Source organism: Macaca mulatta, chromosome 1 (assembly GCF_049350105.2).
Source record: "Macaca mulatta isolate MMU2019108-1 chromosome 1, T2T-MMU8v2.0, whole genome shotgun sequence".
Taxonomy (NCBI): domain Eukaryota; kingdom Metazoa; phylum Chordata; class Mammalia; order Primates; family Cercopithecidae; genus Macaca; species Macaca mulatta.
Genome location: NC_133406.1, coordinates 113,090,022 through 113,114,746, shown reverse-complemented (window position 1 = coordinate 113,114,746; position 24,725 = coordinate 113,090,022). Strand labels below are relative to the sequence as shown.

Genomic DNA, 24,725 nt, shown 5'->3' with positions numbered 1-24,725 from the left:
CACCTTTCCCTTCCCCCACCTCCGCCACCACTGCCTCCTCCCAGCCTCCTTCCCTTCCTCGCTCCTCACCGCCCCCGGGCGGGCGGGCGGCCAGGCTGGCCTAGGCCAAAGCTCCTCACCTGGCGGTGGCGGTGTAACTCCCGGCTAGCTCGCCTCCTCAGGCAGCGGCGGAGGCGTCGAAAAAGGAAGAGGCGACGGCACAGGGGGATCCAGACCCCGCTGACGGGACTAGGGACGGGGGTGGGGGAGGGGGGCGGGCCGGACCGGGGCGGGCGGGCGGAGCAGACACTGCGGTACAGACGGGGGCAGCGGCGGCGGCGGCGGCTGCACCGGCGGCGGCGGCACCACACAAACAAGGACGCTGATTGGGCAGCTGCCAAGCGCCTCGGCTCCGCCTTACCCACACGCCACGACGCCCATTGGGCGACCTAAGCCGGCCGCCCCGCCCTCATCTTCTCGGCCATGCCAGTAGAAGATTAGATGCCGGGACTTCACCCCACCCTTGAAGAATGAGTGGCTGGAGAAGTGATGATTGGCGTGCTTAAAACCCAATCATAAACGGAGGAGGGGGGATGGTCTAGCGGGGGCGCGTTAATGGGTACCTCGGCCAGTCCCAGACACATCCGGGTCTTCGACAGCCCATTAAGTGTCGGGGGTCAAAAAATCGCTTCAGGCTGCAACTTTACCTTAGAGACGTTTTGGTCCCCAGGCAGCCGCCGTACCCCAGTCTCTCCAAACCGGGATTCCCCTTTGGCCAGCTCTCATTCTTTCAATTCTAAAGATGGAGACTGGCGAACGGCGCTGGGGTCTGAGGTGGGCGGTGTTTCGTCGCGACAGAATCTAGGAAATTTCACGATAGAACTAGCTTTAGGCGTTTGGGCCTTGCCGTCTTTTTGGGGTGTGGCCTGTCTCCGTCTGCCAAAGGCTTTGAGCTTCCTGGTGTTCATCGTACCTCCGCTTGGTGCTGTCGTGACTAAACCACGACAGCAGAGAAAAAAAAAAAAAGGCAGCTAGCCAAGTTGCTGAGGAATTACGGTGTGCAGAGCCCTCGCAGCTCCTTCTCTTGGGAACTCCTGGTCTGGTTAGGTTCTCAGCGAGGAAACAGCCTCCCACCCCGCCCGATTCCACCTAATCAACTCAAGGGCCAGCTCCTCTTGCTGGCCTCCCTGCTTCCACGGAGCAGTTAGGCCCTCCTAAACTCAGCGTTTCTGGAGCATCTTGAGGATAGGGACCAAGTAAGAGAGTCCGGGTGTTGAGGTTATGATAGTAGCTAACGTTTTCGGAGACTGTGTCAGGCTCTGTGCTAAGAACTTTACATGAAGTATTTATTCCTCATGACTGTGAGGTAGGTACTGTTATCCCTACTTTACAGATGAGGAAAATTAGGATCAGAAAATTTGTCCAAAGTTACACATTAAGTGGTAGAGCTGAAATTGAAGCTGAAATTTGAACCCAGGTAGATGAGGAAACTAAGGCTCAGAGAGGCTAAGTAACTTGCCAAAGGTCAGACCGCTAGTTAGTGACTAAACAGTGGTTTAAACTCAGAAACAACTGGTTCCACAGGCATTTTGTTGTTGTTTTTTTTCACTCTGTCTCCCAGGCTGGAGTGCAGTGGTACAATCTCAGTTCCTGCAACCTCCGCCTCCCAGGTTCAAACGATCCTCCTGCCTCAGCCTCCCGAGTAGCTGGGATTACAGGCGCGCGGCTAATTTTTGTGTTCTTAGTAAAGACGGGGTTTCGCCATGTTGGCCAGCTGGTCTCGAACTCCTGACCCCGGGTGATCCTCCTGCTTCAGCCTCCCAAAGTGCTGGGATTACAGGTGTGTGAGCCACCACACCAGTCTCCACAGGTATTTGAACATGTTTTTCAAATTATCTAAAAGTCATGCTGTGCAATGGAAATGAAACTATAATGGAGAACATGACAAAGCCATAGGTAGATCCTACACAAACACACGCCCCCATTTTTTTTCTTTTTTTCTTTTTCTTTTTTTTTTTTTTTTTTGAGACAGTCTCCCTCTGTCATCCAGGCTGGAGTGCAGTGTCGCGATTGCAGCTCCCTGCAATCTCCACCACCCAGGCTCAAGCCATGTTTCCACCTCACCCTCCCAAGTAGCTGGCATTACCGGCGCCCATGACCAAGCCTGACTGATTTTTGTATTTTTAGTAAAGACAGAGTTTCACTATGTTCCCCATGCTGGTCTCAAACTCCTGGCCTCAAGTGATCCACTCGCCTTGGCCTCCCAAAGTGCTGGGATTACAGATGTGAACAACTGCGCCCACCACAGCCCCCACTTTATTTATTTACTTTTTAAATTAGAGATGAGGTCTTGCTATGTTACCCAGGCTGCTCTGAAACTCCTGGGCTCAAGAGATCCTCCCAGCCTGGCGCGGTAGCTCACGCCTGTAATCCCAGCACTTTGGGAGGCCGAGGCGGGCAGATCACGAGGTCAGGAGATCCAGACCATCCTGGCTAACACGGTGAAACCCCGTCTCTACTAAAAATACAAAAAAATAACCAGTCGTCGTGGTGAGCGCCTGTAGTCCCAGCTACTCAGGAGGGTGAGACAGGAGAATGGTGTAAACCCGGGAGGTGGAGCTTGCAGTGAGCCGAGATCCCGCCACTGCATTCCAGCCTGGGTGACAGAGGGAGACTGTCTCAAACAAAAAAAAGGTCCTCCCACTTCAGCTTCCCAAATAGCTGGGACTACAGATGTACATCGCTGCAAGCAGCATTCAACTCTTTTTTTTTTTTTTTTCTGGAGACAGAGTCTCCCTCTATTGCCCAGGCTACAGTGCAATGGCGCTCTCTCTGCTCACCACAACCTCCACTTCCTGGGTTCAAGCAATTCTCCTGCCTCAGCCTCCTGAGTAGCTGGGATTACAGTCACCCACCACCACACCCAGCTAAATTTTGTATTTTTAGTGGAGATGTTGGCCAGGCTGATCTCAAACTCCTGACCTCAAGTGATCTACCCGCCTTGGCCTCCCAAAGTGCTGGGATTTACAGTTGTGAGCCACCACACCTGGCCTAATTCTTATTTTAAATAGATTAAAACTTGTTTTTATGCTAGTATGGTATCCAGGTAAGAACATGGGCTCTAGAGTCAGACTGCCTGAGTTTGGATCTTGGCTCTCCCTCTCACCAGTTGTGTGATTTGGCTGAAAGTTACTTACCTCTATTCTGTATCCCCTAGTTTCCCTATCTATAAAATGGGAATAAAAAAGTACCCAGTTCACCAGCTAATTATGAGAATTATAAAATAATACCTTCAAAATGCTCAGAGCACTGCCAAGAATATAGTTAAAGCATTCAACATAATATATAGTAACAATTTTGAGAACTTTCCTTGCTTTTTCAACAATTTCACTCTCCTACCTCTAAATTCAGCTTCTGTTGGTATTCTACCCATGATACCGATCTTCTGTACTAACTACAATATTTTAATGCTTTCAGACTCCTTTCAGTCATTGAACACACATGATAGAGCACCTATTAGGTTATCAGGCACTCATCCATGTGCTCGGGATATAGCAGTGAATTAGACAAAGTCATTGCCGTCATTGAAGGTACATTCATCTTTCCCTAACCTACTTCTTTGTCCATTATCAGTCCAGTGCATTATTTGCTATCTGAAATGCCATCCTTCAAGGGCTTCAAGGAGATAGGAAAAACATGGTGGTATATACCAGCCCGAGGAAGATAAAAGTAGGCCGAGAAAATACTTTTCAACAAGACCAAAATTAGGCCATGGAGGGGGACTTTCAATCTGGAATGATCGAGCTTTAAGGAAGACAAGTACGTGAGGTCAGTACTGTAGTGGACATGACCTGTGCCCAATGCAGGCTCTACCTGTTTGTTCCCTTTTTGAAGCTATGGATTACATAGTTAATCTTTAAATGACCCCCAGTTTGCAGATGAGGAAAAACAGGCACAGCAGTAAAGTAACTTGTATGACATCATAAAATTATTAAGTGGCAGACACAATATTTTCCTAAATTTTTTAAAGAAATTATGGAGACAGATGGGGTTTTATCATTATTTAGCTCAGGCTGATCTCGACTTCCTGAAGTCAAGCAATCTGCCTGCCTCAGCCTCCCCAAGCGTTGGATTACAATTGCTAGCATTACAAGCGTGAGCCCTCACATGCAGCCGATTTTTTTTTTTTTTTTTTTTTTTGAGACGGAGTCTCCTGTTGCCCAGGCTGGAGAGTGGTGGAGCGATCTCAGCTCACTGCAAACTCCACCTTCCAAATTCAAGCAATTCTCATGCCTCAACCTCCTGAGTAGCTGGGATTACAGGCCCCCACCACCACACCCAGCTAATTTTTTGTTTATTTTTTTATTTTTTTGAGATGGAGTCTCATTCTGTCACCCAGGCTGGAGTGCAATGGCATGGTCTCAGCATAGTCTTGGCTCACTGCAACCTCTGCCTCCTGGGTTCAAGCGATTCTCCTGCCTCAGCACCCTAAGTAGCTGGGATTACAGGCACGTGCCACCACACCTGGCTAATCTTTGTATTTTTAGTAGAGTTGGGGTTTCACTATGTTGGCCAGGCTGGTCTCGAACTCCTGGCCTCAAATAATCCACCCTCCTCGGCCTCCCAAAGTGTTGGGATTATAGGCGTGAGCCACCGTGTCCAGCCGTAATTTTTTGTATTTTTAGTAGAGATGGGGTTTTACCATGTTGGCCAGGCTGGTCTTGAACTCCTGGCCTCAAATAATCCACCCTCCTCGCTCGGCCTCCCAAAGTGCTGGGATTACAGGAATGAGCCACTGTGCCCGGCCCCAGCCAACCTTTTTTTTTTTTTTTTTTTTTTTTTTTTTAGACGGAGTCTCGCTCTGTTGCCCAAGTTGGAGTGCAGTGGCGCAATCTCGGCTCACTGCAACCTCTGCCTCTGGGGTTCAAGTGATTCTCCTGCCTCAGCCTCCTAATTAGCTGGGACTACAGGCAGGTGCCACCACGCCCGGCTAATTTGTGTGTGTGTGTGTTTTTTTAGGAGAGATGGGGTTTCACTGTGTTAGCCAGGATGGTCTTGATCTCCTCACCTCATGATCCGCCCACCTCAGCCTCCCAAAGTGCTGGGATTACAGGCGTGAGCCACCGTGCCCGGCCCGAATTTTTTATACTTGAGCCTATACACTCTAAAGCCTGGGAAGAGAAATTGGGCCAGGTAACTTGGGCATATCCTTCCTCTCATACAGCTCCCTAGGCCATGGGACAGACAGATATGTCAGATATCATGTTGAATACTTTCCTATTAAAATTCCCAGATTTTTATTTATTTATTTATTTTTCTGAGTCAGGGTCTCGCTCTGTTGCCCAGGCTAGAGTGCAGTGGCATGATCTTGGCTCGTGGCAACCTACACCTCCTGGATTCAAGCAAGCCTCAGCCTCCTGAGTAGCTGGGATTACAGGCATGAGCCACCACGCCTGGCTAATTTTTGTATTTTTAGTAGAGACAGGGTTTTGCCATGTTGGCCAGGCTGGTCTCAAACTCCTGGCCTGAAGTGATCTGCCCAGCCTAGATATTCTTATGGTTAAGGAATTCTGTAGTTCTCCCATCTGACTGCAAGTCTCTAGAAGGAGGCCCAAAAGTGAGAAGCATAAGCTAGGAGAGAGAGTTCATTATTGTTACTGTTTGTGAACAAAGGTGCCCTCCAGACCAGTAAGACTGTATGCTCCATTAGGGTAGGGACTGAGCCCTGAAATTCTCTCTATAGTTCAGTACAGTGCTGAGCACACTACACTCAACAGAAACTTCATTTTAAAATGATTTTAAAAGGCCAAGTCCTCCCTTGAAAAGGTCTTTGGGGGATGAAACAGGGAGAGGTTTATTCTGGGGACTGCGGTCTGATGAGAAACTGGGGTGGCATGAGAGTTTCCCTCTGAAGAAAGCATCTCCTAGTAAGACAAATGGAATTTCCTAAGCCCCTTGGTTCTCTTCTTTGTAGCTCCTCTAGGACACTGAAAAAGCATCCTAACATGCTCAAGACAGGATAGAAAACGATCCTCTGGCTTGAAAGACTCAGCATCCAGTAGTACCTCACTCTCCATCCAGTGATCTCCATCCCCCAGAAATGTGCTCTCCTAAGTTATTTCCTCCATTGATACACCTTCCCCAAGGCATTTGTTTTGTTGGCTGATTCCCTTTGGTAATTGGTTTGCCGCTCTGTTAGGAGTCATTTCCTGTGTTTGTTTCATTATACCAGAAAAAAAGAGAGAGCTCTTAAGTGGACCAAAGGGATAAGGAAAGTGATGCATGTTTTCCTGATGTCCACATGCAGCAAGTCCCTTAATCTTTGCCCCTGCCTTCCTGGTGCTGTTGCCAGGCTGAGACCCTGGTTGGAGGAACAGTGCCTGCAGCTAGAGCAACTAAGGCAGCCTAGGATGACTGCCAGGATGCATGAGGGCTGCCAACACCAACTGCTGGGGAGATGATTGTCATCCCTGTGGAGGTATGGAGAAGGTTGGTGGGGGAAGGTGGAAGAGAGGAAATAAGGCAGAGATGAGCTCAGGGCCCCCAGAGAATGGAGCCTTTGTGTGGGGTACAGATGAGGGACAAGGGGGTGATTGTGTGGGAGGGCCGGAAGTGCCACACAGACTGGCACCACCATAGCCAGCACCAGATTCACCCTTCTCCTGCTCTGAGAACTCCCTGTGCCTCAAGGAGCCAGTCTCAGACATGGTCAGGGGAAGCAGGGTATGCCTGAACACTATAAAGGATGGGAAGGTGGAAAAGCAGATGTATAGCTGGGGGAAAATGAAAGGTATCTCCGCATTACCCCAGACCCAGGGAACAGGAGGCCGAAGGAAAAAGACAGAAGCAGCTTTTACTATATTTACATCCAACAAAACTTCGCAGGGAACAATCCTTATTGCACAGGTCAGGACCTGGGTGGGTGAGGCATTCCCCAAGGTGGGATGGGCAAGAAAAATTAGGACTGGAGGGGGTACCAGTTCTTCCTAAGGGGAGCTTGAGACGCCTCTAGCTCCCAATGCCTGACTTTGAAGGAACTACAAACCACCGAACCATGGTGCCCTATTTCCCTTCCCTTTCTCACTCTCCATAAGAACCTCATAAGCAAGGGGGCTGTGGCTCCAGAATAAATAACTTAAAATAAAATACAAACACTTTAGGTAGAAAGGCATGGAGAGCCTTGGGCTCCTTCAGCAACGTCAGGGAAGAGGGACCATTATTGGTGGAGAATGACATCCCTACCTCCCATTCAGGGCAAAGGCTCAGTAGCTCTGCATCTTTCCAGTTGTTTTTTAAAACAAAAACTTCTAAAATGACCAGGGCAATGCAGATCTGTGGGTACCCTGGAGGGGAGTTCCTGGTATAGGACAAGGGAAGAACAGAGCTGTACCAACTCCCCCCAGATCTCCGACATCAGCACGAACAAACTGGGTAGGTTGGAGATGGGGGAATCAGGACTTTTGGTAACAGTGGATCCCTATTCCTGCTGTCCTCGCTTGGAGCCTTTGACTGGGCATGCTTCCCAGCCTGTTCCCAACTCCATGAAGGGAACATGGAAGCAGGTTAACTCTAGAATCCCTTCTCCCTCAGTTCCCCACCCCAGGCTGGAGAGGGAAGCTTAAGAGTCTCTAGCATTCTGGAGGTGCTCCAAAACATTTTCGGCAGTCAATGGCTTTGGGAGTGGGCATCTGTGCCCGCCGCTGCCTCAGCTCCTCCTTGCCCATGCTGCTGGCCAGCTTGTTAAAGGCAGACTTGTACTTCTTATCGAAGGCCACTAGGGAAGAAGATGGAAGTCAATACATTAGGACCCCAGCCTCCCACACCTGGCCCCAGATCCCTAAACTCCTCAGCCCCTTGCCTGCTCCCTCACCTATATCCACGTGGTCCTTGCCCAGAGCAGCCATTGTCAGGAATAAGATCTCACGGTAGATTCCCCTTTAGTGGAGGCAGAAGTGTATGAGTGAGAGAAAAGGGGTGTGGAGCCCCGGGGGTTAGGGACCACCCAGATGGTAGCACTATACCTCTGCAGGTGCAGGCCAGTGGGTGGGGGCCCTAGAGTTTCCAGCAGGAGCCCCACAGCCTTGTGCACTTCATTGAGTCCAACATGGCGCAGCACCGACTCCAACAGTGCCAAACTAAGGGATGCAGGTACTGGGCCTGGCCATACCACCCGCTGGGGGATCTGGCCTGGATGAAAGGAAAGAAGGCCACCAGGATCACTGAGCCCTCTGGGTATGGGACCCACCCTCCCCACCCAGGCCAAATACCAGACTCACTGTGGACCCTCCAGAGCACATAGAGAGGTGGGCAGCTATTGGGGTCAGGGGTCAGTACATCCCACAGCAGCCGTACCTGAACAGAGGCTGGATCAGGGGTCAGCCAAGGAGATGGGGCCTGGGGAAGCCGAGATAGGGGAGACAGTTAGGCTCAAAGAATGGGAGGCAGAGGACAAGAAATGGACAGGTGATGCCAAAGAGACAGAGGGCCATTACAGGACACAGCCAAAGAGAAGAGGGAAAGGAATTCTTATCCCCCACAAGAATGTAAGCTCTTGAGAGCAGGGACTATTTTGTAATCTGCTACATACCTAGTGCCTAAAACCGTGCCTGGAACATAAAAAGCACTTAATACTGGTGGAATGAATAGACAAATATGAATGAATCATTTTTTTTAGGTACCAGGCTCTACACAAGGTTCTCCACACACCAGCCCAGTGAGATGGGTGCTTTTGGCATCCATTTTACAGATGACCAAACTGAGGCTCAGAATGGTAAAGTGAAAGGGCCAGGATCCAAACTAGGTGCAGCAGACTCCAAAGTCTATTTTTTTTTTTTTTTGGAGACGGAGTCTCATTCTGTCACCCAGGCTGGAGTGCAGCACAATCTCGGCTCCCTGCAAGCTCCGTCTCCCGGATTCATGCCATTCTCCTGCCTTAGCCTCCCAAGTAGCTGGGACCACAGGCGCCACCACCATGCCTGGCTAATGTTTTTTTTGTGTGTTTTTAATAGAGACAGAGTTTCACTGTGTTAGCCAGGATGGTCTCAATCTCCTGACCTCGTGATCTGCCTGTCTCGGCCTCCCAAAGTGCTGGGATTACAGGCGTGAGCCACTGAGCCCGGCCAGTCTACGCTCTTTGTACAGTGCCAAGGACACAGCAGACAAATGGCTGAGAGATGAAGAGGGAGGCACTTAGGAAACGGGCCACATGGGGGCACTGACCTGGGGGTGTGAAGGCCCATCACAGGAGGCCAGCACCAGGCCTGGTAGAATACTGGGCAGGCGCAGCCGTTGGAAATACCACAAAAGGTTCCAGAAGATGATGGGGTGGGCAGAGGGCAATTCAGGCAACGCCAGCACCTCACTGCCCTCGTTCTCTACCAGCGACTCCAACTCCTTACGCAGCACCAGGGGGCTCAGGTATGCCCATGCCCCACTCTCAACCCGCCGGGAGGGTCCCTATCAGGCACAAAGGGGGAGGGCAGTAGAGGGCATGTACATCCCCAGAGCCTTGCCTCCCACTAAGCCACCACATCCAACAGCTTCTGGGATGCCCTTTGCCCTCAAGGGCAAGAGATGTGCCCATCTCTCCCTGGCACCCCACAGGCCCCACACAGGGCAACAATCCCATTCCTCATGCCCCTTTGGCCCAGTTCTTACCCCCATGTGCCCGTTGCAGAGCTGGGGCTCATCCAGAGCAAGGCAGAGCCTGCGGTCACTGAGCACAGGGCCAGGACCCCCAGGGACAGGCGCATCTTTGCTGCCACTGGCATCAGCAGACTTGGGGCTGGGGACACTGCAGGGGGACAGCAGCAGGGGTCAGCTCTTGGACCTTCACCTCCCTATCCCACCCACAGCACTTGCCCTGCCTTGGGCACCTGGGCCGGGAATCAAGGGTCTGGACACTGAGCAGGGGCACAAAGGGGCAGGCGCAGAAGGGGCAGGTTGTATTGAGGTTAGAGTCATCAGGTGCCCAGCCAGCCATGATTTCCTCATCGTACACCAGCGAATCACAGGCCCGGCACAGGGAGCAGCTGGACAGCAGAATCTGTGGGCAAGGAGAGCCGGGAAGTAGGCCCTGTCTGGCCACCAGCACTCTGGAGCCCATGCCCCTTCCCTAGCCCCTCCCACCTCCCCCCCATCTCCTGCCTTTGACAGGGTGACTGTGTGCTATGTGTGTTCAAGCACATCTGTGTGGGAGGGGTTATCCTCACTTCCAGGGAAGGTGACTGGAAGGATCCAGGGGTGTCACTGAGGCGCTCTGAGGAATGGCGAAGACTCAGGTTACTGAGAGAAGATTCTGAGAGGTCCCACTCACTGCCCAGAGAGGCTGAACTCTGCCATGACATGAGAAACCGTGGTCAGCCAACCCCATGCTCTTCCACCCAGGAAGAGGAGGTGTTTCAAGCACCCCTCAGAGCCCGTTTTAGGGCATTCTTCCAGTCATAGCCCCTCCCCAAGCCCACTAATGCTAAGGCGTCTGAACCCTCCTTCGCTGGCTACCTCGGAGGCAGTGGATCCAGGGCGCTCCCGGGGGCGCAGAAGACTGTCCATTGGGCTGCGGCGGGCTGGGGGAGGCAGGTCAGGAGGCAGCTCAGGTGGGGGAATGCGGGAAGTGGGGGGGTGGCGGGAAGGAGTGAGCAGCTGTTGGAGGCGGGCACCCAGCCCTCGTCGGGGGGTGCCTGCCTCATCCTGTCGCCCACCAGCCTTGGGTCCCCGCCCACTTAGCCCTTCCAGGGCCTCAGTGGACTGGGCACTCAGGGCTGAGCCTGAGCCCCCTGGGCTGCCTCCAGGGACCGGCTCCTCCCCCGTCAGGCTCAGGTCTGAGAGACTTCCATCGTGCCAGGGCACAGGTGATCCCCGGGGTTCCAGGACCCCCAAGGCCTCTATCACTGCAGCACAGAAAAGAATGAGGGAAGATGTACCCCAGCCTCTGCACCACCTTCCCCTTTCCTGAGTAAACACAATTCCTGGCTGCACAAACTCTGGTACCACAACCCCCACCATGATGATATTCTGGGCAGGATTCCCTGAGAATCTACAGCACCCACCACAGAGGGCCACCCTCCACTATGTTTCTGGTCTTCCAAACCTCACTAGCAAGTGGTTAGGAAAGCTGACTGGGGAAGTGGGGGGAGCCAGACAAGGGCACTCACTGTGGGCCACACCAGCCTCCACAGTGGGCTGTGCCCCTCGGGCACTGCCCAGGCTACCACTCTTCACCAGGCGTCCAGGGGGTGAGGCCGGGTCTCTCAGACTTCGCCCAGCCCAAGTAGTCTGGCGCTGAAGGGGGCGAGTAGGGGAAGGGCGCTCCAAATAGGGCTCTAAAAGACAAGAAGGGGTTTAGAGGCAGCCAGCTAGGAACCCAGTCCCCTGTTCCAAAATAGAGCTCCTTAGATGGACCTGGGTTTGCAGGGTTTCTCCCAGGCAAAGCTTTATCCCTTTCGTGTTTGTTTTGTTTTGGTTTTTGAGATGGAGTCTTGCTCTGTAGCCAGGTGGAATGCAGTGGCGCCATCTCAGCTCACTGCAACCTCTGCCTCCCGGGTTCAAGTGATTCTCCTGCCTTAGCCTCCCGAGTAGCTGGGACTACAGGTGCATGCCACCACACCCAGCTAATTTTTTTATCCCTTTTGTTACCAGTCAATTGTAATTTATCAATCACCAGAAACCTAATACCAACCATTAGACCAGCCCCAGCTCTCTATGCCTTTCCCTGCCTGAGCCCAGTTACTCCATCCCCAAGCCTGTCTCACCAGGCCCTACCCACCTGCCTGGGAGCTGCCTGCCTCTTGAGGTGCTGACACCTGCTGCTGCTGCTGCTGCTGCTGCTGCTGCTGCTGCTGCTGCTGCTGTCGCCGTTCTCTCAAGGGCTGGCGGAACTGAGCAGCCCCCAGGACGACATTCCGGAGCTTGGCCCAGCGCAGACGCCCGCCTGGTGTGCCAGACGGCCACTTGCTTTCCAGCACAGCCTACCAAGCACAGTGCCCATCAGGATGGCCTACTTTGACACCCTAACCCTGCCTCATACCCACTCCCTGTCCTGGAGCCCCAGGGACCGCCCTTCCCCTGCAGACATCCTGCCTAGGACCGTCCGGCCAATGGCTTAGCCAGGAACAAGAGCCCAGAAGAGACAGTAGGCAGCAGCTGCCTCCCAAGGGGCTTAGAAGAAGCCAGAGGCAATGGAGAAAATTTGTATCCAGACCTTGCTGTTTAGAAATATAAAATATATGGCTCTGAAGAAATCATTTCATTTACTTGGTCATTAGTTTCCTCATCTAAAAAACAGGAGGCAGTTTAGTATCATGGCTAAGGGCCTGAATTCAGGAGATATGGATATGCCTCTGCCCATATTCCTTTTTCTTTTTTTTGAGACAGAGTCTCACTCTGTCGTCCAGGCTGGAGTGCAGTGGCGCAATCTCGGCTCACTGCAACTTCAGCCTCCTGGGTTCAAGTGATTCTCCTGCCTCAGCCTCCCAAGTAGCTGGGACTACAGGCACCCACCACCACACCCAGCTAATTTTTGTATTTTTAATAGAGACAGGGTTTCACCATGTTGGCCAGGCTGGTCTCGAACTCCTGATCTCAGGTGATCTACCTGCCTCAGCCTCCCAAAGTGCTGGGATTACAGGCATGAGCCACCACACCCAGCCCTGTGCCCATATTCTAACTCCTTAACTTCTTTGCTGCAGGACCTTGGACAAGTTACTAACTCTCTACAACCTCATCTCCATGTCTATAAGATGGGGATGATGATCATCCCACCTCATAGGGCTGTAGTGAAGATAAAATGATGTAAAAGGTGTGATGTGTATGGACCTATGCCTGGCTTAGCGGCTAATGCTATTAGTTGTAGGCAGAGCTGTCATGAGTGGGAATCAAAGCTGAGAAACGGTAGGTGCTAAGGCACCACAGGAGTGCAATGTGGATGGCAGTGGTTCCAGGACCTAGGCAAACAGTACCAGCCCAATCTCCAAGGAGCGAGGGGAGCAGCAGCAGTCTCCCCAAACACACCTGGCACAGCTGCCATCCCACCCGTCACCCCAAAGTAGGTACCTTATTGTAGTAGCCATAGGTGATGGTGTTGGGCACAATGCCTGCCTGCCGCATCTCCAGCATGACCCGCACAGACAGCACAGGCTGCCCATAGTGTGAGCAGAGCTGCATCAGTACCCGGTAACACACCTGGGCCAGGAGAGGCACAGGACAATGGGAGACTCACTCCCAACCAAAACCAAAGTCTCAGCAAGCACCCTCTTCCAGCCTCCCCAATTCTCACAGACATCACTGGCCCCTGGCACGTCCTGGGGCTACCTCAGAGCCACCCACCCTTTCTGCTGACGCTGCCACCCTACAGTCTCCACTGCTATATCCTGAACATGCTTATTCACTCGATGAATGTTTATAGATAATCTGCCCAGCTCTGGGGATCTGCAACTTCTTTCCTTAGTCTCCAAGTTTCCCTCTCACAGCCCTCTCCAGCTGCACAAGGCTCACTGGGCCTGGGTGTGAGCATGGCCACATAGATTGCCTACCTCATCAGGGAGTACCACCTTGCCGCTCTCCATCTGGCGCAGCACATGGTAGGCCGTATGCAGTGCCTGCACCCGGGAGGGTACCGACCGCACGTAGGCAGGCAGACACAGGAACCACAGCCCATAGCAGTGCCCCAGCAGGCACCGGGCCCACAGCTCAGGCACAGCTGCTGACTTCTGTGCCATCCGCTGTGCAACCTTCATCTCCTAGGTAGGACAGGGAACACATCAGGGTGAGTACAAGTCTTATTTATTTATTTATTTATTTAAGACGGTCTCGCTCTGTCACCCAGGCTGGAGTGCAGTGGCACAATCTTGCCTCACTGCAGACTCGGCCTCCTGGGCTCAAGTGATTCTCCCACCTCAGCCTCCCAAGTAGCTGGGATTACAGGCATGGACCACCATGCCCGGCTGATTATTTTGTACTTTTCGTAGAGACAAGGTTTGCCATGTGGCCTAGGCTAGTCCCAAACTCCTGGGCGCAAGTGATCTGCCTGCCTCAGCCTCCCAAAACGCTGGGATTAAAGGCGTGAGCCACCAGGACAGACCCTAAAGTGGTGTGGGGAGAAGTATCACCTTCTCTGAGGAAGGATCTGTGCTCTAAAGAGGAGGAGGGATGCTGGATTCCATAGGCTGCAGCCCTGCCTGGAGCCCCGTGCAGAGAGGCTGGCCCTTAAGCATGGACAGGTGCCCTAGAAGACATGGCCAGTCCCTGGATTCCCAGAGTGCTCAGAAGATGAAGGTGATGATGATGATGATAATGACAGTGATAATAGCAACTAATGTTTATACAGGCTTGCTTATGTGCCAAGCACATTTAAACTTCTAACAACCTCATGGGTTAAGTACTATTGTTATCCCCATTTTGTAGATGAGGAAACTGAAGCAGCAGCCGCCCTCAGCCTGATCCAGGTCCCTCAGTGCGGTCCACCCACTACTTACCTGTTTGGTACGGCGAGGAGCAGGACTGCTGGGGGCGCTACGTGAAGGGCCTGGCACAGGCAGGGCCCCAGGCTGCTCTTGAAGAGACTCAAACAGCTCAGCCCGTAGCTCTGGGAACCCATCGTAGCTGGAGGGGCAGAGAGAAGCAACATCAGGGCAGTCAGTACAGGGTCAAGCAAGTTGGACTGGACCACGTGAGGGGCCAAGAGACTCTCACCAGTACTGGGGAGTGGATTCACTGCCCTCTGGTACGGGAGGCTCCTCGGGAGGTGTGATAAAGACAGTGAGCTCACTTCCTGACAGCTCCTCTAGCTCCACTAAGGGTGTCGGCTCAGGCTTCTCCTGATCTGGGTGGACCTGGAGAAGGATTTTGAGAGAGCAAGTGTTGAGATGGTGGGCACAGAACAGAGCCAGGGTGTCCAGACGATGGCATCTCCCAGGAAAGCTCATCCACAGGGAAATAGACACAGCCTGGGAAGATGGAGTCAGGAATCGGAGGACAGTAAGTTACATGCATGGGGCCAGCTGTGTATGGCTGCACAGGTTGTGCACTGTATAACTCCAGGAGTGCCATCCCAGTCACAGTTAAGATATAGAGTTTGGCCGGGGGCGGTGGCTCAAGCCTGTAATCCCAGCACTTTGGGAGGCCGAGGCGGGCGGATCACAAGGTCAGGAGATCGAGACCACAGTGAAACCCCGTCTCTACTAAAAATACAAAAAATTAGCTGGGCGCGGTGGCGGGTGCCTGTAGTCCCAGCTACTCAGGAGGCTGAGGCAGGAGAATGGCGGGAACCCGGGAGGCGGAGCTTGCAGTGAGCCGAGATCGCGCCACTGCACTCCAGCCTGGGCAACAGCGTGAGACTCCGTCTCAAAAAAAAAAAAAAAAAAAAAAGAGATATAGAGTTGTGTTTAAAATGTCCCTGGGGGCCAGACACAGTGGCTCACGCCTGTAATCCCAGCACTTTGGGAGGCCGAGGTGGGCAGACTACTTGAGGCCAGGAGTTCGAGACCAGCCTGGTCAACATGGTGAAACCCTGTCTCTACTAAAAATAAGAAAATTAGCTGGGCATAGTGGCGCGCACCTGTAATCCCAGCTACTTGGGAGACTGAGGCAGCAGAATCACTTGAACCTGGGAGGTGGAGGTTGCAGTGAGCCACTGCACTCCAGCCTGGGAGACAGAGCAAAACTCTATCTCAAAAAAATTTAAAAAACTTTTTAAAAATTAAAAGAAATTAAAATAAATAAATAAATAAAACAAAATGGCCCTGGGGTCTACAGCCATACCACCCTGAATATTCCTGATCCCATCTAAAATGGCCTTGGGGCAACAGAGACAATAAGCACACAGAGAAGGGACGATACCTTGTCAACACAAGAGTCGAAGAATTCGAGGGCAGCATGGCGAGCAGAGCCAAAAGAGCACTCCTCAATGAACTGTGAGAACATCTGTGTATGCAGCAGCTGAGAGTAAAGTTTGTGGCTGGAGCGTTCCCGAGATTTGAGGAAGCCTGAGGGGGATGAGAATGGGGCAGAGGAGGGGTGTGACCAGGGCTCTCCACCACAGCCATAGCTTTTTTGAATCTCTTCCGGGCTCCCTGCCCACTCAGGCCCAAAGCCATCATCTCTTGGACCCTCTGGCACAACTACCCTAATAGCAAGTTGACCGGCTGAGCACCCCCAGCACAATGGCCCTAGAGAATCCCTCCCTTTGTCTGCCTGTACCCACTGCCTCAGGCTGGGGGGTCTCCAAGGGCAGGGTCCCTGCACAAAGCTTTGCCCATGGGGTCTGCTCACTACAGGGATTATTGTGTCTACCCCAAGCCCGGGGCTCCAGAGGGCAGGACCACAGCTGGTTTCATCTTTGTACCCTGATTCCCCCCAAGACCAGAAGAGTGAATGGCTCAAAGCAGGTGCCCATAAAAACATTTGCCTAGTGAAGGAATGAACAAGGAGTGGCTCCCAGTCCCCTCTGCCTTTCTGACAGAGCCCAGCCCCTCGCCACCTCCTCCCGTGATACCATCTCCAAGCAGAGACAGGCCCTCTGTACCCTGCAGGAAGAAAAGGTTGTCAACATCACGAGCTCCCTCGGAGGGGGCCTGGGTGAGTGGGCGCAGGAAGACCCGGTAGCCCTTGAGCAGACAGGCCATGAAGCGGAGGAAGGCTCCTTGGACTTCGCGTTCCAGCCGGGCCCTGCGGCCACACACTGCCTCGTAGTCTGTCAGTAGGAATTCCAGGGATGCCTCCTCCTCAGGTCCAGTGTATGCTGGGGGCCAGGGCAGCCTGAGAGTCAGGGCTGGCTCCCATAGCGTTAGCCTCAAGTCTGCTCTCACGCCTCCATCTCCACCTCCAGCCTCTGACAGAACTTGCACCAGTAGCAACGAAGCATTACCTTCAACTAACAGGTTCAAGCTCAACATTTCCCACATGTTCAGGAATACTGTCTGCCCTTCCTTCTAGCGTTAGCCTCAAGTCTGCTCTCACGCCTCCATCTCCACCTCCAGCCTCTGACAGAACTTGCACCAGTAGCAACGAAGCATTACCTTCAACTAACAGGTTCAAGCTCAACATTTCCCACATGTTCAGGAATACTGTCTGCCCTTCCTTCTAGCTTCAGTTGGAATTGGAATCTCCCTCAGTTCTACCAAATGCAATCCTAACTCCGCTCACCTCCTCAAGAAATGTCTAGCTCCCCACAGACCTCTGCAAACTGGAGGTTTGAGGCCAATGACAGTTCCCAGCCTCCCTCCCGACCCAGGCTTCTCACTCTGGTCCAGCTGCTGGTACAGGTTTGTCAGTGTGGCCAGCAGAACCTTGTAGGGTCTGCGGGGCAGGGTCCGAGGGGAGAGGAGCTTCTTTTCCTCAGTCCTGTGAGAGACGCATAAGGGGAAGGAGGAGTGGCGAGGCTCTGGGATAGGGTGACAGGGCTCCTTGCCAGCCTCCCTCACTTTGTGCCTGAAGCTCTTTTTGAGCCCGTAGCACTTCACACACTAGCCCATTCCTGCCCACCACCCTGCAGTCCCCAAATGAGACCCAGCCTCTTACTGGAAGAGTGTGTTGGTATCAAGGTCGACACAGATGACATCAGCAGGCGGGTCATGCAGATCAAAGTAGCTGGAGTGGATACCCACAATGAAGGGCACTGGGGCACTCAGCACATCTGCCAGCACCAGCGGGCACAGAGGAATGTAGGGGCACTGCCAGTGCAGTGGGAAGATCATCTGAAGCACCAGGCAGTGAGAACCAGTGAGCAGGGGGTTGAGGCAGCAGTGGGGGGCACAGGGGAGAGAGAGAGGGCATTGGCCTTGGGGAGTTGGTGCCTGTTGAGAGAGGCTGTTGGAAGTAGGCACTAGAGAAGAGCTCCTGATGGAAGCTATGTGTCCCTGCAGGCTGTGCCCAGGGAAAGGAAAGGTAGGAAAAGGGAACAGTCCAGGCAGGGATAGGGGCACCAGAAAGAACCATGGTTCTGGGGAAGATGGGCCAGGCGGGGCGGCACTCACCGAGACGAGGGCCTCGCAGACGCTGGTGAGCAGGTCTGGCCGCAGCGAGTGGACCAGCAGCTTGTGCTCTGTGAGCACAGCCAGCAGCAGTGTGATAGCCAGCTCAGGGCCCAGGCTCTGCAGCAGCTGCAGGAAGCTGGCACCACTGCAGGCAATGCCGAGGTGGGTAAAGGGTCACCAGGAGACCCTGGGGACCCTTCCCCAGATGCCAGGTACAGCCACCACCTGGACCCAGCCTGCATAAACCTCAATAGCTGCACCCACCTGCCCAGCACCTACCATGTCCTTGGTCATTAAAGCTCCCCTCCCCATAATCTGAGCACATACCTGAGGGGCAGGGGCGAGGATACAGGCTGACAGAGGAGCAAGTTGTCATAGGGAGACATCTGGGAGGGAAGAAGAGCCATGGCTCAGGGTAATGATGCTAACTCCCCTCCTTCCATCAGCCCGGCCCCAGCCTCAGCTCTCACCTGCACTAGGATGCGGGGTCTCTGTGGGGAAGGGAAGGGCACGTTGTGAATGAAGTGGGAGATGTGCCTGGGGGACAGAGAAACAGGTCAGAGCATACTCCCCAGTCCATCCCTGTCCTCCCTCCACATTTTCTCAGCTCTTTCACCAGTTCTCAACAACCTTATTCCTTCCTGAACCCCACTTTGAGACCTGTTATCAGCCAACAGAGCCTCCATTACACATCTAATTTGCGCAGATCAGAAAAGAAATCCTCCTTGGGCATACACAGCCCCTTGCCAGGACCTAACTAGCAAGTTTAGACTGGATTTCAGGCCCTGCTCCCCTCCTCAGCCTGTGGCGTTTTTACAATGGATAAACTGTACAACCACACACTGCAGCCCTGTCCCTTACCCTGTGCCCAGCCCTCCCCCACGCACATCTGAATCTCTCCCATCTCTCCTGGCCCCCTTATCCCTTCCTAACTCCTTCCCAATGGCAGAGGAGCCATGCTCACGCTTCCAAGGGCAGGCGGTGGGGGCCTGAGACGGAGTAGCGGTAAAGGAAGGTGAGGAAGGCGCGGAAGGCAGGGAAGGCAGGCCAGCGGGACAGCACAGCGATGGCGCGTCGGCTGCGCACAGCTCTGCCCCCCAGTGCCCGACCCCGCTCCACGGCGCTCAGCAGGCCCAGTGCCCGTGCCTGTCGCTCTGACAGCCTGGCCCTTGGGAACGCCTCGTAGAACTGCAGGGCGGCACCATACACCTGGCAGGGGGCAGAGAGGTGGTCAGGCAGGCCCTGCATAGCCCAGACCCCTTGCCACACTCCACACACCCACCTTATCACCAGCTGCACCCGTGAGCACAAAGGTGGAGAAGACGGGCACGGGGTACTTGGTCTGGGCAGGCCAGCACTCGATAGTGGCCCCCATGGGCAGGCAGAAGACGGGCACTGACTCGGGCAGCGGGAACGCCTCATTGTCCTCCTCCGGGTAGCGGCCCAGCAGCTCTGCACCCCCAGCAAAGTTGGGGGTACCCAAAAGGAGCAGGGTCCATCAGACTCCAAGGGAAAGGAACCAGGGGATCCCAGAGAAGGCCCGAGTAGCAAAGAAGAAGTAAATTCCAGGGACACTTAAGGTGCCTGCCAAGAGGCACCAGGGCAAAGGGATGTAGGGTCACAGGATTGGAGGGATAAAGGGGCCACTCACCTGCCTCGTACACCAGCGTGTTGGCCTTCGCCAGGCCCACCTTATAGCACAGGTACACTGCTGGGCCCCACTACCCCAGAAATGGCAAGAGACAAGCAGATACATAGCTAACAAAGATTTCTGGGGTCCATTTTCTTTTTTTTTTTTTTTTTTTTTTTGAGACGGAGTCTCGCTCTGTCGCCCAGGCTGGAGTGCAGTGGCCTGATCTCAGCTCACTGCAAGCTCCGCCTCCCGGGTTCACGCCATTCTCCTGCCTCAGCCTCCCGAGTAGCTGGGACTACAGGCGCCCGCCACCTCGCCCGGCTAGTTTTTTGTAGTTTTAGTAGAGACGGGGTTTCACTGTGTTCACCAGGATGGTCTCTATCTCCTGACCTCGTGATCCACCCGCCTCGGCCTCCCAAAGTGCTGGGATTACAGGCTTGAGCCACCGCGCCCGGCCATGGGGTCCATTTTCTTTCTACCACCCCTAAATGTTCTTTTGTCTTTAAAGCTCCCATTAATGCCAGTGCCCAAAGACCAGAGTTACCCCTCTGGACTCACCCCTGTGGTCAGAGCCTTGGTCCTGGGATGCCCTTTGTTCCCAGTGTCCACACCCACTCTTACACCAAGAAGAACCAGGTGTCAGCTCTTGACCCCACTCACCATGCCAGGGTTGAGGTTGCGGGGCAGCCGGCAGTAAGTATGGGGAGTGCCCTCGCCCTTACTGGGCAGCACCAGGCAGAGGTCAGTGATGCCCAGGGCATGCAGCCCTGCCCCCTCTGCTGCCCGCCGGTAAGTGAGGTAGGTGCGGGGGTGCCCAGGGCCTGGAGGGGCCAGGTTTGCTGAGTGGCTGTAGGGTGTCGTGTCAAGCACTTGGAAGCCGGGCTTGGGACGTTCCTTCCCCTCATACAACACCCTTAGCACAGAAAGCAAAGAGAGATGTTGGGAGGTCAGGGTAGAGGACAAAGACCCAATCCTGCCAGATCTGCCTACCTAACCCCTTGAACCTGCCTTGCACCCGCAGCCTTGTCAAACTCTAACACCAGGGCCCACCTCTCCTTGCTGAACTCTGCCCTCCAGAATCCTGTGCCCTTTCTTTGGCCTTTGGCCTTATTTTGTGGTCAGCAACAATCTTGCATGACTTCTATGGCTCTCATACTCATTAATAAACACTAAGAGTCAGCTGGGCATGGTGGCTCATGCCTATAATCCCAGCACTTTGGGAGGCTGAGGCAGGTGGATCACCTGAGGTCAGGGGTTCAGGACCAGCCTGGCCAACATGGTCAAACCCCATCTCTACGAAAAATACAAAAATTAGCTGGGCGTGGTGGCACATGCCTATAGTCCCAGCTACTCGGGAGGCTGAGGCAGGAGAATTGCCTGAACCCAGGAGGCAAAGGTTGCAGTGAGCCAAGATAGCGCCACTGCACTCCTGCCTGGGTGATGGAGCAAGACTCTATCTTAAAAAAAAAAAAAAAATAGTAATACAAGCTACCACTGACTGACTCTGTTAAGTCTGTCATATGGGTTATCTCATTTAATCTTGACCATCCTATAAGGGTGAATGATTTTCCCCATTTGATAGATGAGGAAAACAGGCCCAGAGGGGCTCAAAAACCTGCCTAAGCTCTCAGAGCTAGCAAGGAGCAGCACTAGCACATGAATTCGCATCTGTGAGGACTAAGTACATACAACTTCAGTCCTTCCTCCCTGGCCTCTGGCCCACCTGGCTTCCATCCCCATTGCCCTTCCCTTGTTCCATAGTCCTACCTCTCCCTATCTCACTGGAGTCCCTCCCAGCCTCCCCTGGTGCCAGCATGGGTAGGGGCACACACCCCAGCTCAACGAGGGGGGGCTTGTCACGGCCCCTGCGGTAGCAGATGACGGGTTGAGTTCCACCCAGAAGCCCAGCACTGAGTTCCAAGGGGTGGCCGCCAGCGGAAGCCTGGATGCATGTGTAGCCCTGGGGCACTTCCTCGCCCAGTGCCCTAGCGATGACTGCCACATCTGTGATGGGCTCAGCTGGCCGGGGAGGGCGCAGGGGCCCACTGGGTTCAGGAACCCAAGTTTCCTCAGGGATGGGTGCTCCGTTCCCTGCAAGCCCAGCTACCACGAAGTAATCCACCAGCCGGGGGGGCCGCTCCTCCGCCATGGCCCCCCCCTCACTCACTGCATCTGGAATGGTCAAGTGGGAGAGAGATGAAGTGAGGAAGGTGGGGGATGCCATGGCAACCAGGGTGCCCTCTTGCTCCCCTCCTCTTCCTAGTCCTTCCAAAGAAAGGCAGGATAAGGGGTCAGCCAATCCTGAACTCTCCCCCCTGTGACATCACTGCCCACAACAGCTTCTTAAAGAGACCAAATCCCTCCCACTTAATGGTCCTGGCACTCCCCTCAAAGAACCTAAACTCCACCACACACAGCTAACCTGAGCTATGACATCATATTGTCCATGTGTCCCTTTTAAAGGCTTGCCAGTTACAATATCACAGAGATCACTATCTTTTTTGTAATAGCCTTCCATGACATCATTCATGCTGGCCATGACATCATACCAACCTTACAGTCTTTTTAAGGGTTTCTGACCTTCCTACTCTAGTTATGACACCATAAGAACCATGTGATCCTGCCAATGTTCTTAAACAGCCCACTCCTAGGTTTTTAAGAGGACCCCACAGGTTTCTGAGAAAGCCCACAAAACCCAAGCTTAAGAGTCTTTTCAACGAACCCAAGTGTCCTTTCTCCTAGCTTAACTCCACCAATCTGGCCCAAAAACCAGTGTTCTCACACCTCCAGGATCTTTAGGTAGCTCGTTAGATACAAAGTGGTTGTGGGAGACAAGTCCCGGCCATCCCACACCCTCCACCATGGAGCCCAGAGACAGAAACAGGCCCACAACAGCCTAGTTCTCACCTGCCTCCATGGCCCAACCCTGGGGAGTAGGAGCCCCAAGGGTCCTGAGGCGCCCCAGGGTGCAGAAGCTGGGAAAAAGCCTGGTGGGTAGCTTGCAGCAGGGGCCCGGAAGCGTGGGGGGTGCTTCAGAGGGGAAGGGAGGTTACTTCCTGAAACAGTGGAGGGGAAGCTGCAACTCAGAGGAAGTCAGCCTATGGGTGTGTGTGGTAGTGGTGGCGGTGGTGGTGGTGGTGGTGGTGGGATTACCATTGAAGGTGCCAGCACAGCATCAGGCCAAGTTGGAACCTCAGACTATAGGACCCTGAGCAAGGCAGAGAAGGCTCATAATGGTTCCAGGATGTGCAGTCCTACTAACCTCCCACTGTTCCCCAGAGAACAGGGAATAAGGAATCTCATAGAGCCAGGCTGGCTGTCATCTTCACCTGGCCTCTGGACACACACACACATACACACACATACACACACCAACCCCAGCTAAATTTAGACTCCACTACTGGGAGGTAAAGCCAGGAGTCAGCGTCAGCCTCTTGATTTAACTCTGGGGCACAGACCTGTCCCTCATCCACTGAGGGCGAATGGGAGCCCTATGCCCAAGGCAGCAGGCAGAGGCTATTAGGTGGGACCTTCTGAGGGGCAAGCGGGTGGCACCCATCCGCAGGACCTGGGCACCGGGGCCTCCCCTCACCAAGCCAGGGAAGAGTCCTGCAGAAAACAGCTCTTTCTCCCTGGGGAAGGCAACGGGCACAGGGCCCACTCCGGGTCCTCACGCTCGCGTGCTGGGTGACGGGAAGTTCGGGTTGGGGCAGAGGGCGCGCCGAGGGGGAGGTGGCTATGGAAGGAGCAGGAGGGCAGAGAAGCCTGCGCGCCGGCGGCCGAGGACGTGACGGCAGCAGCGCCGGCCGCCGCGTGACCCAAGCGGGAGGGAGGGCGGCTCCGGCTCCGGCACCCATGGGAGCAGGAGGGGTGCAGGAGGCCGGGCACGGCGAGCTAACTGCAGGCGGTGCCCTCCCCTCCACTTTCACTTCCCCAGGAGAGAGGAACCGGAACCAGATGTGCAGCGCTGGACAGCAGCTGGGGGCCATCCCCCACCCCGCCTGCCGCCCGCGCTCCCTCCTGCCCGTCCCCGCCTGCCGCCCCGCCCGGTCCAGCCCCTACCTGCCTGTCCCGCGCTTCCCGGCCGGCCGGCCCGCTGGCGGGTGGCTCGGAGGGCGAGCTGGCGGGCCGGCGGGCGGCGGGGCTACCCGGCCCCGGACATGGCGCACCCGACTTGGGCGCCGCTCCCGCCCGGGCAGTGAGTGAAGGAAGAAGAGGCGGCCGAGGACAGCAGGGCGCGGGGCGCCGTGGAAGGAGATCCGGGCGGTCCCCGCGTCCCCGCCGCGCTGCGCCACGCGGGGACTGTGCTGCCGCGCTCCTCGCTCGGGCGGCTCAGTCCTCCCAGCTCCCGCGGCGCCGGGGACCCAGCGTTCCTCCGCGCGCCCCGCTTTCTCTACTCCCCCCACCCCCGCTCCGGGCCGCGGGCGCCGCCGCTACCCCCACCCCTCCTCCTCGGCCGGCGGCCGTGACCCTGGCAAGCGTCTGCCCAGCGCCCAGCCGCCTGCAGCCCGACCCCTGGCGGCTGGGAGGGCCCCCTGCACCCAGGTAGCTTCCCACCATCCAGCCCGTGCCGCAGAACACTGACCCCAGGCGACCCTGAGGTCCGCAGCGCGCTCCCTTCCCACCTCGGTCCTACAGTCAGATGCATGATGTGGGCGTAGGTGAAGCTCCGAAGGCCTAGTCTACGGGGACCCAGGTGGCTCCCCCTACTTCCAGGTTTGGGGCACAGGGCATTCCCTTCGGGCCGGAACCAGAAGCTCTCAGTTCTCTTTCCTGAAAATGACAAGAGCTTTGGAAAGAGGAAGAGGAGAGGCCAGGACTGCAGGATGTGGAATAGAGCAGTGGAGGTGGGGGTAAGATAACTGGGGGGCACTACTCTTCTCACTATGCTGGTTGCGGGAGTGAGGAGTGCGGAGGCCCAGAGGGCTGGTCTAAGGGCTAGCAACCCAATCCAGAAAGAGAAAACCTTCAGAACATACATGACAACGAAGAATCTGTTTAATTAAAACTAAAATGAATGAGTCGTGAAGAGTGGAGAGGGTGAAGTGAATTCCTGCAGTGAGGGAGGGAGGAGGAAGGCTTCCCTGAGACCCAGGAGCACTTTAGACCTGTGGGCTCAGCCAGCAATCACCTCCTCACTCCCT

At 54.6% G+C, this 24,725-nt stretch overlaps 2 protein-coding genes and 1 long non-coding RNA gene across 38 annotated transcripts in view; 1 reads left to right on the top strand and 2 right to left on the bottom strand.

Moving 5' to 3' along the window:
- Window positions 1-1,006, bottom strand: part of GATAD2B (GATA zinc finger domain containing 2B) — a 118,863-nt gene extending 117,857 nt beyond the window's left edge. For 6 of the 8 annotated variants that reach the window (XM_015109702.3, XM_077946016.1, XM_077946012.1 and 3 more), the window contains exon 1: window positions 120-371. The gene's annotated coding sequence lies outside the window, so the exon portion shown is untranslated. Of the gene's footprint in view, window positions 1-119; window positions 372-686 lie in introns of those variants that run through there. The other 2 variants (XM_077945999.1, XM_077946051.1) reach the window with 2 other exon arrangements.
- A 5,806-nt stretch (window positions 1,007-6,812) lies between these two features.
- Window positions 6,813-24,411, bottom strand: DENND4B (DENN domain containing 4B). Of its 29 annotated transcripts, none has more exons than XR_013397803.1 (29): window positions 23,644-24,065; window positions 22,489-22,637; window positions 21,414-21,753; window positions 20,242-20,494; window positions 19,600-19,669; window positions 19,231-19,400; window positions 18,913-19,157; window positions 18,419-18,485; window positions 18,276-18,334; window positions 17,949-18,093; window positions 17,494-17,669; window positions 17,216-17,316; window positions 16,499-16,714; window positions 15,814-15,959; window positions 14,668-14,807; window positions 14,451-14,577; window positions 13,509-13,715; window positions 13,030-13,158; window positions 11,744-11,945; window positions 11,133-11,300; window positions 10,480-10,868; window positions 10,191-10,313; window positions 9,855-10,024; window positions 9,637-9,772; window positions 9,133-9,435; window positions 8,256-8,405; window positions 8,001-8,166; window positions 7,850-7,914; window positions 6,813-7,753 (listed from the first exon to the last, which is right to left on the bottom strand). XR_013397803.1 is itself a non-coding variant. In XM_077945477.1 (29 exons), the coding sequence occupies exons 2-29, from the start codon at window positions 22,496-22,498 to the stop codon at window positions 7,608-7,610; spliced, it is 4,521 nt and encodes a 1,506-aa protein (XP_077801603.1). In that variant the 5' UTR covers window positions 22,499-22,637; window positions 23,644-24,065; the 3' UTR covers window positions 6,813-7,607. The 29 variants fall into 29 exon arrangements, 21 of the variants coding, with proteins under 21 accessions (XP_077801603.1, XP_077801606.1, XP_077801615.1 ...); XM_077945477.1 differs by having other exon boundaries at window positions 8,256-8,373; window positions 9,199-9,435; XM_077945480.1 differs by lacking the exon at window positions 23,644-24,065 and adding an exon at window positions 23,174-23,453 and having other exon boundaries at window positions 8,256-8,373; window positions 9,199-9,435.
- On the top strand, window positions 23,049-24,607 carry LOC144331138 (uncharacterized). The gene is made up of 2 exons (XR_013398078.1): window positions 23,049-23,104; window positions 23,519-24,607. It is a non-coding gene; the product is annotated as an uncharacterized LOC144331138 (long non-coding RNA).
- Window positions 24,608-24,725: the final 118 nt, after the last annotated feature.